The 12,051-nt window shown below is 38.1% G+C and overlaps 1 protein-coding gene across 2 annotated transcripts in view; it reads left to right on the top strand.

The window, feature by feature from the left end:
• Positions 1-7,691, top strand: part of snx7 (sorting nexin 7) — a 47,771-nt gene extending 40,080 nt beyond the window's left edge. Inside the window, exon 9 of one of the 2 annotated variants that reach the window (XM_044340283.1) lies at positions 2,332-2,406. In XM_044340283.1, the coding sequence (XP_044196218.1) occupies positions 2,332-2,355 (24 nt within the window). In that variant the 3' untranslated portion in view covers positions 2,356-2,406. Of the gene's footprint in view, positions 1-2,331; positions 2,407-6,810 lie in introns of those variants that run through there. The other variant, XM_044340282.1, reaches the window with a different exon arrangement.
• The last annotated feature ends 4,360 nt before the right edge of the window (positions 7,692-12,051 follow it).

Here is a 12,051-nt window from a genome sequence, read left to right on the forward strand (position 1 = left end):
ACTCAGACTAACCATCTTTTTCATAGCAAGAGAGGAGACGGTGACAGTGTTCTCCTTAAGTCTTTGGTTTGTTAGATCTTTGACACTCTGTAGCTAATTAGCTTGTTGGCTGTACGTTGAACTTCAAAACTTACCTTCAAATGTTAACATCAATCAGCTGACAAACACATTCACTGTCCTTCGGTGTTTTTTCTTCCTTTCAGTAATAAAAATACACAAGAAAATCCCTTTGACATGATTGTTGACTGCAAAAACTTGACTGTGTGTGTGTGTGTTAGTGAGAGGGCTTGCAGTATGTGTCCCTGCTGTCCATGTGTGTTTGTCCTGATTCTCAGTGTTTACCTATTCAGCAGCAGTGGAGCTTGGATAGCTGTCGGCTGATCAGGCCTCTGCTTTCCTAATGAACCCTGTAATTAAAGCTTTAGCCCTGGCTGTGTCTGCTTGTGTGTGTGTGTGTGTGTGTTTACTGAAAATGAGGCTGAATGCATGCTGCTGTGCAGTATCATGGTGTATTTAATTAATAGATGTGTCTGTTTCTGTGTATTACACTGTACATGCATGTGTTCATTTAAAGCTCTTGCTACCTTAAAGGATTGTTCTGGTGTATTACACTTGTTTCTTATTTTTGTAGTTTAGTTCATCCTTTTTGTCAGTTGTGATAACAGTGTTCTCACTACACTCCTGAAATGTCAGTAATAATTCCTCATTGCACAGAAACACAGTGCTTGTGCAACTACTGAAAGTGCAGTAGGTCAAAGGTGAACCAGCCCAGGGTACCTTGGAATAATGTTAACATTGTTCGAATAGGCAATGCATGATTTAAACGTCAAGCGGAGGTCTGGGTGGTGTATGTGTGCATGGTGCTCCCCGGACATTTGTACAGAAGACAGGAGTTTTAGTTTTGTCACAGAATGTCAAATGATGTTAGCTTATTTCTTTTAACCTTTAAAGGTATAATCTTTAGGATTGTCATGAAATGAAACCCATTGTTTTTACTATATGTGGTCTGCATTTTCTCTGCAATAGCCATTCAATGCACTTACATGCAGTAATTACCTACTATATAGTAGTTTTTATTGGCAGTGGCGGAGTCCCACATCGGATTCAGATCAGCTTTCTAAGCATGCAGCACTCACAGGAAGCTATTACTGTTTACTGGTAGCTCTCTTTACATTGTGTCAGAGCTGTAAGTAACTGCTAATGCTAACATCTGTTGCTGCTTCACATTAAAAGTGTTTAACTAACAAAACATGTGTTGTTTATTGTGAAGCAGCCGCAGGAAACGCAGTGCGATTAGTATTGACACCACTGTTCAATCAAAAATGTCGTCACTGGGCATTTTTTTCTTCAGCTGATCATTTTGAAACTTTGCAAGGGAATAGTGGAACAGTCAGGATCAGCAGTGAGCTGTTAGATGAAGAATGACAAAGTAGCTTCTCAAAGATTGTTTGCTATTAACCTGCACTTGCTGTTACCAGGGTAACCATGGATTGAAACCAGAAGGATTAGAACTTTAACCACAATGTTTCCCTATCCTTAACCATACCATAGTTGCCATGTGTAGATATAATAGAAAAAATGGTACTGGACATTAAATTACATGTGATTGAACCTAATTGGGGTTTTGCTAAATTGTCAGATGTCATTTTTCGTTTTTTTGTCAATATGGTTGTTACAGTCTGTTTGTCTCACTGCTCAGTTTTTTTTTTTTGTTTTGTTTTGGGTTTTTTTGTCCAACAAGAATAAAGGTCAAAACTTCGAAAATAAGACTCAAGTTGCGTTGAACCAGTATTAGCCAAAGGCAAGGTATATTTATTTAAATAGCACAATTCAAATACAGGGCAGTTTCAGAATTTTTAACATGAAAATGAATTACAAGCAAACTTTAAAAGAAAAGCAAAGAGAAGCAAATTCATTCTTTGAACTTTGAAGAAGAAAATAGAACTTACACAGAGAACATTCTCTGCAACATTTTATGGAAAATCAAACTGTCGACATAAAAACAAAATAAAGTGATGAACACAACATTTGAAAGCAGCAGAGAGTCAAAGGTTTTAAGCCTGCTTTTAAAGATAGTCAGAGTTGAGATTGAGTTTAGATCCTCTGGTAATTTGTTACACAAATGTGGCACATAATAAATAAATTAAGCTTCACAGGCATTGACCTTTGTTCTTGGAACAGCAGCCTGACTTTAAGAAGTCTGTTTCATATTGTACGAACAGTTGTTAGTTGCTCTAGGCAACATTTGATTGGATATATGTTTGTACACGCCTGAGTGCAGGATGAGAACTTGGAAAATGTCATTTTTTTCATTTCGCTGTGACTTTACAGACTGTTGGTTATCCAGAAAGCTGAAATAAATCCAGACTCCACCCAATCCAAAGCTACAATACCATGAATTCTTCTTCTGTTTGTTAACTGGAAATGAATAAATCCTGTTTCCTTTTCTACCAGGTTTCTCTGTTGTTGTCAGATTAATGCGCTACAATTTCCTTGTCTCGTGGCTTTCTCTGTAGTCCTCTTTAAAGTAGGCTGTGCTGAGTCAACAGCCTGTTAAATCCAGGCTCCTTGGACAGATTTAGTGCTGCACAAGAACATCTGAATCTGCTTTGTTAGAAACACCCTCAGTGTTATAGCTGTTCTCTGCAACTGAAAGCACCGTATCTTTGAATTTAAAATAACACTGCAAAGACATCAATTAGTACTAACTCTAATCACATTGCCTTGTAGACAAACATTTAAAACATTATCCGATATTCTGCACATTTACTACTGGAATATCTCTGCATGATTACAGTTAAAAACGTATTTATCTTATACTGGCCCTTTATGCGTTGAGTATGTTTAACATCCCACATCATAACAGGATATAAATAAACAGAAAACAACAAAAAGTGATCTAATAGGTTAATTCACAGAAGCTGTGAGTATACTGAAAGCTGAAGCTGAGAATAGTAGTGTGTTCAGCAACAGTGGTGACATACTGTACAATGCAGTCGGTGATATTAACTTCTGTATGCTGGAATCTTTTGTTGTGTCAGACTGGGTGAGGGGACCAGATGAAAATGATGGGATGTAATGTTTTATAAATAGCGCAAGATGAGCTGGTGAAAGAAAACATTTGACTCGTGAAATCATTTGAATAAATGTAGAAAAAGATTCTCTGAAAGGTCAGCAGTCACTTTTCATTTCCCATCACAGTCTGCTGTGATGTGCCTCCTGCCTTATGTCGCCTAGGAACCTGGACCCCTGCAGCAATACTGTCTTTACATGAAGGAACACAGCAGAAATGAGTCTTGGATTTTATTGTGTTACCCTTGACATGATCATATATTTGACCCTCCCTTTCTTTGTGTCAAATAAACTAAGACTAAAGCAAACCAGGCTAAGGCAGAAAGGGCAAAATGGTTGATTTTAGGAGCCATTAAGTGTTTTTGGGGTTTTTTTTGTGAAGATGCACACTATTCACAAGTGATATATAACTCACATATACTGGGTTTCAATCAATTAGTCAACTGACTACTAAAAACACTAGACAGCAACCCCGTCTAATGGCAGTTTGTGAAATAGTCACCAAATTTAATCTATAGATAGCACGACTTTCAAACTAATGTATTTCAGTTGAAAATATGTTTTGTGCCTGCACCAGTCAGTCAGGACTCGAGAGCAAAAACACTGTATTGTTTGTAACTATAATCACTACATTACTCAACATTTAATCCTGCAAATTTATCCTTGTTTTTATTTCTTTATTTTATCAGTACAGTCCACATCAGTCCGATGGGCTGATCAGAGGACCTGCTGACTTGTGTGCAGAACTCCATTCAAAAATGTGGAGATTATCAGATTAAATTTTGTGACTATTTCACAAACTGCCGTGAGACTGGGTTGAGACAGCACTGTGGGCAGCAGTCAAATACTGGCGGATAATGTGATTTCATCCATCACCAGATTTACAACAGTTGATTTATAAAACAACATCCAACATGCATTGACACTGTTTAGGTGTGGCATCATTTCAATCCCCTCTGCAAAATATTGTCTTATTTATTAGACTTTACGAGCACAGACCTGAAAAACAATGATCGATGAGCATAAAAGTTTTACTGGAGTAGAAAGAAAACTGTTGCAGCTTTGTAGTAGCAGTGTAGGGCTGAGCAGTATCTCAAGTAAAAAAAATAAGTAAATTTTAAAAATCTAGATCTAGATTAGATTTTTCTAGATCTATTTAGATTTGACTTTTTTAGCATCCACTTCTATAACAGTGTAGTTTTGGCTTGTGAGAATAAAAGACAAATACTGATCCACACACAGGGGAAGTGGTTAGATGTAGGGACGAACCTCAGACTTATTATGAAGATGAGCAACTAGTTGAATACTACTCCACTACTATTTTGCCAAATCTCGTGAATTAAAGATAAACTTTTGTGAAACCCCTAATCTTGGGTAGTGCATGGATAAAAACACTTAGCCCTGGCAGCCGTGTCTGTGGCATCAGTGCTACAGCAAATATCAGTGATAGTGGGTGGGAAGCTGGTGAGGGATCATGCCTTACAGCTGCACTAGCAACTCCTACTGATGGGAGGGGAATGGGATCTGATTGTGTTCATTTAGGTTTTGATGTAGGAGTTAAATTCTAGGTAAGTTGTTTAGTCTTCTTTCTTTAATGATGAGTTTGAGTCTTAACATCAGCCTCCTCCTGACTCACCTGCTCCCCTTTCCACAGGACTTTTTTTGGGGCTCTTCCTATTGAGGTTTAACTCGACCAATGACATTTCTGCCTCCTAAAATCATTTCTATCACCAAACCTCCAGCCTGCACTGCCACAGTGCCACCAAGGTGCCGTCCGTGCAATTGAGAGAAATTGGCTGTTAAATGGAGAGTCGGCGGGCCGAGGCTCTGACTGATTGCTGCCTCTAAACAAACTGCTATTACCTTGGAAAAAGTGCCTGCACTTTATTGATGTGTGCTGACAGACTGGAACCCAGGTTCATTTTCACTTTCTGGTTGCATGGCTTCCTGTCTGCCTCTCCTGCTATCTAGATAACTGCTTTTTTGCCATAAAAGTGCGATTCACTTTGTCAAGTCCTCTGCGACATACACACATACAAACACAATGGGACTGTCTCAGTGCCTCTGTCGGTCCAACAGTGTGCCTTCACTGATGAGATAGCAATGGAGTTAGGCAAAGGAAGAAGAGAGAGAGGGATCAAAAGAGAAAGAGGCGAGAAGTGCTGGGATAGACATTGGGGAAAGCACTTCAGACACTGACAGAACACTGTTTCATATCTGATGCTCAGTGCTGATTAGAATCATGATGCTAGCAGTGGTACAGTGGTAAAATAAAGAAATACTGTGATGATTATCACCATGATGATTATCTCTAAGATGAAAATGTTCAAAACGTATTTTTATCCTCAACCTAAAATGTGATGTTAACATAAATTGAAGACAATGTACAACAAAGAATAAGTAAGAAAAGAATTGATACTAGTTAGTAAGCATAAGTGGCTCTATGATGGTGGATATGATGCAGTTTATTTAAATAATCTGTGAGGTACTGTTATCCTGTTTTTTTAAGAGGGAAACCATAGTTTTCTATGAGGTTCTAAAGCAGGGGTCAGCAATCAGATTCAAGCGTGGGCCAGTTTTATCAGCATTGTTCACTGGGAGGCAACATGATGCCAGAAACACACCTGTATGTCTTTTTATTAGTTTAATTCTTTCAATTAATCTAAGAATAAACCAAAAAAAAAAAGTTTGTTTTATGATTATATCCAATAAGTGTGAATGTACTATGAAACTGACGCGGTAGACTGCCTCATTCATGGTAGAATGAAAGTACTGCAGTTGTTGTTGCCTCAGAAAAATGTCATCGGCACACCATTTCTGTCACTGCCAGCTGTTTGTGTTTGTGACACACAAATCTGTTCTGGTCAAACAGGCAGTGATTCTACATATTTTTTAATCTGTAATTGACCTGGTACATTTATCAGACTTTATTTCAGCTCCATGATATGTTCAGCCTGACACATGACATGGCACCGTACCTGTGGTTTCATGTACAGGCACTATTAGTAGACAGAAAGACATATTTATTTGGACTTACATGCATTTTGTATTTACATTGTTATTTACTGTAGATTTGTGAAAAGCCATGTAAAACGTTTGATGTAAACTATGAAAGGGAAAGATTAAGTTTCCCAGGGGCGGCCTAATATTTTTCATGGAGGGCTGGATCGCTCTGGATTCCACCATATTTCTCTTTTGGTTGTTGTCTTGACAATGTGTATCCAGGAATTTGGGGGCAGAGCTTCTGAAGGAGCATGAAGGGAGGGGTGTATTTGTTTGGGTGTTTAGTTCAAATATCAGCAATCTTTAACCAGAGTGACTGACTTTACCTTTAAGTGGGATTTTTCATGCAGGACTTTTATTTGTAATGGAGTACTTTTACATCACTGTATTGGTACTTTTACTTTAGTGAAGGATCTAAATACTTCTTCCACCACTGCCACTGGTCTAAAGCCTGTGTCAGAATAGATGCATGTAGAGTGTGGGTGACGTCAACCATAAATTTGACCATGAAAGTTTACATCTGACCTCGGAAATAGTTGTTTAAGTAAATAATCTTAACTCAAGCTCAACCTTGTTGACTAGTTTTGTCAAACCACATCTTACGGTCTTCATCAGTAGTATTTGCTCAGTTGTCATGAAGATACAGTAGGCCTTTTACAGAGGACATGTCACAGTAGGGGTCCACCAAACCTGATGATGATAATGAAGGTGATGATGGTGTGTCTTCTCTTCCAGTGCCTGGCTGTGTGGGAGTCATTCCTCCTGTCTCAGAGAGTGGAGGCCAGCGAACAGAGAGATGGGGAAGACGCCTCTTAATATGTGGAGATGATCCAAAACTTGAAGGTTGCCTGCTCTTTCGGAACTACATAATGCACACCCACTTTTGTCTGTCCTCCAAAAACCTCCAAATATAGACTTTGAACCAATGTCAACTCATGCTAACATGCATCATGTACGAAACAAGCACATTCTGCCTCTCTTCCTTTTCTGTCTGTCTGGCCAAAGATGTTAATCCCAGTCTCACCATTCCAGTGATGATTGTATGTCACTAAAGCCTACACTGTGATCCAACTATCCATATATTAGTGTTTACACAACTCCATGTGCATGGCCAAAAATTAAATGAAGACTCCTGGTGTTTCTAGCTCCATTTTACAGTTTTCAGTTGCAATTGTTACTACTAAAGTGTGGTTTTATCATCAGTTCCCACTCCTCACTTCTCAAAAAAACAAAACTAATGATTCATTCAGGTCATCCTCCTCAGCTCCTCAAGTTGGAACTTTACCATCAGGAAGTTGCACTCGAACAGCTAACACAACATGACGTGCAACTGGTTTGTTTGACCTAGTGTCCAAAACATATATTAACTCTTCCGTACTTATCACAGTTTTCCTGTGCTATGGTGGATTAGTCATGATGGTGAGTATAATGATATTCTAACTGATCTGTATGATGGCCAAGACTATGAAAATAAGAGCCATTCTGTAATAAATGGTAAATATATCTACAGGATTTCCATTTTTCTACAGCTGCAACTAACAGTTATTTTCATTTATCAATCCATTTGTCGATTATTTTCGCAATTAATCAATTAGTTGTTTGGTCCATAAAATGTCCAAAGCCCAAGATGACGTCCTCAAATGTCTTTTTTTGTCCATAACCCAAAAAATAATCAGTTTACTGTCATAGAGGACTTAAGAAACCAGAAAATATTCACATTTGAGAAGCTGGAATCACAGAATTTGGACTATTTTTCTTAAAAAATGACTCAAAATGATTAATTTAACAGTTGGCAACTGATCGATTGTCTGAATTATTTCAGCTCTACATTTTTCAGTCATAATATGTAAATGACTCAAACAGCAACATGTAGTGATGAAGAACATGTCCAGGCTGCTGACAACAATAGACAGTATAGTTTATGGCTGGTTTCCAGCGTTTACTTCTTGCAGTGCAGTGGTTAAGTGATGTATACACCAATGATCTTTCTGAATGTCAATAACTGGGAGGTAAATGTCCAACTTCTTTAGCTGAACGGCCTGAATGAACCATTAACAAGCACCTGTGTGCAACAGGTTAGTGTATACTGACACCTGCTTTTGTTCTCATCCAACTGAGACAACAGGTCTTTGTCAAGCCGCTGTGACATATTCATTCATCTCAGAATGCGGACTTAAATGGATGGGGCCCCTGAATTGTGACCCAAATATGTCACTAATACCATATCGATGGAACCATGTGACTGACCAAAATCTATCCTGAACCTTAGCTAGATAGCTTATTAGCAAAGAATACAGCTTTTCCTGAGTCTTTATCAGACTGCCATCAGGGAGCTCATATAGTGACATGGTTCCAAGAGACTCATCTGTATTAAGTGTGAAAGTTCATTCTCAGCTTTGGAAACAGATCTGTAAAAAGCTAGTAAGTTTTTTTTGTTTGTTTGTTTGTTTGTTTTTTTCAAAAACTGTCTCTATACTATGTTACCGACATGCCATGCAGCCTGAGGACCTGATTTCAGTAAGAGGTATGGTCATAAACACACATACATGATGCCAGGATCAGACTACCCACTATCAGCCTGGTAATGACAACTGCTGGTTTTATCTTGTGTGGGGGGTTATAGAGGAAAACATCTGGGACACCTCATAATGTCTTGACAAAAACTACTAGCAGGTCAGATTTTCTTTACCTTCTATCACAGTTTGACAACACAGAGCACTCTAAAGCCCCTTTCAGACATGCACCTTTTTACGTTAATCCAATGGCAATTTAACGTCGGCCTCGTGTCTGAGTATCACTTTCAACATGATACAAGTCTGAACTGAATGCTGTCAGATGAACGTAAAGGCTGCAGCAGCACAAGATTAAACATGCAGAGAGAGAAATGTGCCTCTTCTTTCACCTTCTAACATCACTGTGATAAATATAATGTCTCAATAATCATCTCATATGCACACAATTACATTTCAAATCCATCAATAGTGCAGGCTGCAAACAAGCAAAAAAGTCCTCTTCCTTACCATTGTAACATGTTTCACTCACCTTTCTCTCTCACACACCAGGTGGCAAATATCGTCTCTCTCTGTAAATGTCCTGATAAGGTCATTAATGTAAAAGTCATCCACGTCTGAATGACAAAAAGCATCACTTTAACACACAGATGGAGGCTGGAGAGGAATGGTGTTTTATGTCATTTCAGTGAGCCTGGAACCATTTGACTGACTCAGGAGCATTACAATAGAGCCCACCCTCACCGCTCATGACTGTAAATGGTTCCAGCTTCACTTTCATTCATAAAACCCTGATAGAATAACCCAAATAGAAACGTTCATTATTGGTGCTGCAGTCAGTTGCTGGCATCTGACCTGTTCATCTGCAGGCCACACAAGTTGTGAAAGAACATATGATTGGTCGAGGTCCAACATGTCTGTCAGCCAGGTTTCAGCAGGAATTTAAGCCTCTTATTGCCTAATACACAATGATCATTTGAAAAGACAAAAATACTGTGTAGTCTGATCCTGCCACAGCTAAATGATCAAACGTTCAAGTTAAGGTCCTGTGTCTTTAATGTATTTGCTCAATTATGAACTGAAGAGGAATCTGCCAGTGCAGATTTATTCACGGTAAAAACCAAAAAGAACAACTATAATATTTCATCAAAAAATTGCTCTAGAAATGCATTGAGCATCACATATTGTGATATGTAGATGATATCTAAAGTTGGAGTTTTCCCTTTGGGTGAACATGTGAGATCAGAATGGTTTGAATTACTCACAACACTATTGATCTGCTGTGAAACTTTACGCAAATTAGCCTTAAATGCTTTATTAAACCCTCTCAAGAATGTTTGGTTGTTTGTGCCGATGGAGATTTCAAGTTTACATGTTTACATGTTTCATGAAGATTCGCTATCTGCAATGTCTTTGTAACATAATACTTCAATGATCCTTTTATACTGATCTTTTTTTTCTCTCTTTTTGCTTTTATTGTTATTGAATATGTAAAAAAAAAAACAGAAAACAAGTCAGAATTAAATTGATTTTGAGATGTTGACATAATAATAAAGACTGATTTCACACTATTACCTGCTATGGCTTCTGTTTGTGAAGTGAAAAACAAATGTTGGATGTCCCTCGTAAAATGACTCCATCCTATCAGCATGAAAAAGAAGCTTCTTGGGGACTGTTATTCCAACAACAAGCATATTATTTCTTCCCCGCTGTCAAAGAGTCTTACAGAGTTCTTCTGGTTGGCAGGGCTAATCCTGAATGAAGCTGTTATGATCAACAGTTTGCCGATCATTCGTCTTCTTCTATGACAGCATGTCGATAGAAACCTCTTTTTAGCAAATGTTTTTGAAGCACCTGTAATTATTATCACTCCTCGGCTGAACTGAAAAGCCCTGCATGTCTCTTAAAAAGGTTTAAGCTGTTGAAAAAAATCTCTCTGCTGGAGTTGAGCTGGAGTTCACACACAAACTTAGGGTTTATGCTTATCTGTTTTCAGTTACAGAGGAGCTTCAGTCCATAATGAAGAGCAGGTCTAGGAAACGTTTGTGCTCACCTCATTTCCACAAACACTGTCAGAATTCAGTGGAGTGTGTCAGCTGATGTGTGTGGGTTTGTTTTCTTAAATGTCTAGTTATCTCACTGTGCATGAAATAGTTTCAGCCTGTTTTTACACTGAATGTGTAAAATATTCCAAAAACTGCTGGAATGGAAAAAAAAAAACATTTGTGGTTTTGCTCAGAGAGGAAAGGTTTGTTTTAGGTTTAGATTAATGCTACCTTTAAAGTATTCAAAGGTCAGACTAGTTGAGTTATTATTTTTCTGGAATCTGTCTACTAGGGATGTGCAGAGAGCCCAGTATTTGTATTTGTATCTGTATTTTTTGAGGCAGCAAAATTATTTGTATTTGTATTCGAATAAAAGTGGAAAGAGGTTTAAAAATCCTGTTTTTTGTTTTTATTATGCTTTTAATTTTAGAATATTAAAGTGTCACAATAAGTGTTCATGAAGTGTTCCCTTGGAAGCACTTCATCTGTGTCAGATGTTCAGCTTTATCTCTGAGGAACATCCCCAACTCTGGGAGTGATGTCCAAATTAGGAAATGTGCATCATGTAGCAGGTGGATGTGACTCCCCTCATTGAGACCTGCTGATAGACGTCACAGCGGAGCAGAGGAGAGACACTGAGATAGTGATGTAACCAACCTGTGCACTGGTATTTAACTTGTTTTTTTTTTCTTCCCAAAAACAAATCATTTTTAAAATATTTGTATGAAACAAATATTCGTTAAAAAAAAAAACAAAAAAAAAACGCATCCAGCAGACACACAGCAACATTAGTCTTCATTTGGAATCATTCTGGTCACCTGATTATTGTTAGGTAAAGGTGTCATTCAGTACATGTACAAACACATCTCTAACATTGAATCCTCATTGTCACTGACTGAATCACTAGCTTGTGGGAGTGGAGATGATGTATGTGAAAGAATGCCAGTCAAATCTCAAACAGTGAAAAACAATGTAGAAAACATGATGTAAATATGACATTTTAAGTCCCATGCTTCATGTACGTCATGATTTACTCGCTAAGTGTGTTTCCGTTGTCACATTTTGCTGTTATCAACACGCCAACTTTTCCACCTCAGCAAAGTGTTATGACCTTTTTTGAGATTTTTTTTTCTAATTTTCAATGTTTCCATTTTTTTATGCGTTGACTACTCAGCTATTAACCTTATAACAGTGCTAACTGAACAAAATAACAGGTTGAACAAGCAATATATTGAACTTTCTACTGAACTTAAGACAGTTAGAATCAGCAGTGAACATCACAGCATTATGAACTTTATTTACACCATTCCGTACATCAAAACTATCTGTCACTTTAGCTGCTAAATGCTCCACTGTGTTCACTAGCTAGTCTCTGGTCTGTCTGCTGTTTGGCGCTGGGCAGGTAGTGAACAGTGGGCTTA

Source organism: Thunnus albacares, chromosome 21, assembly GCF_914725855.1.
Source record: "Thunnus albacares chromosome 21, fThuAlb1.1, whole genome shotgun sequence".
Lineage (NCBI taxonomy): Eukaryota > Metazoa > Chordata > Actinopteri > Scombriformes > Scombridae > Thunnus > Thunnus albacares.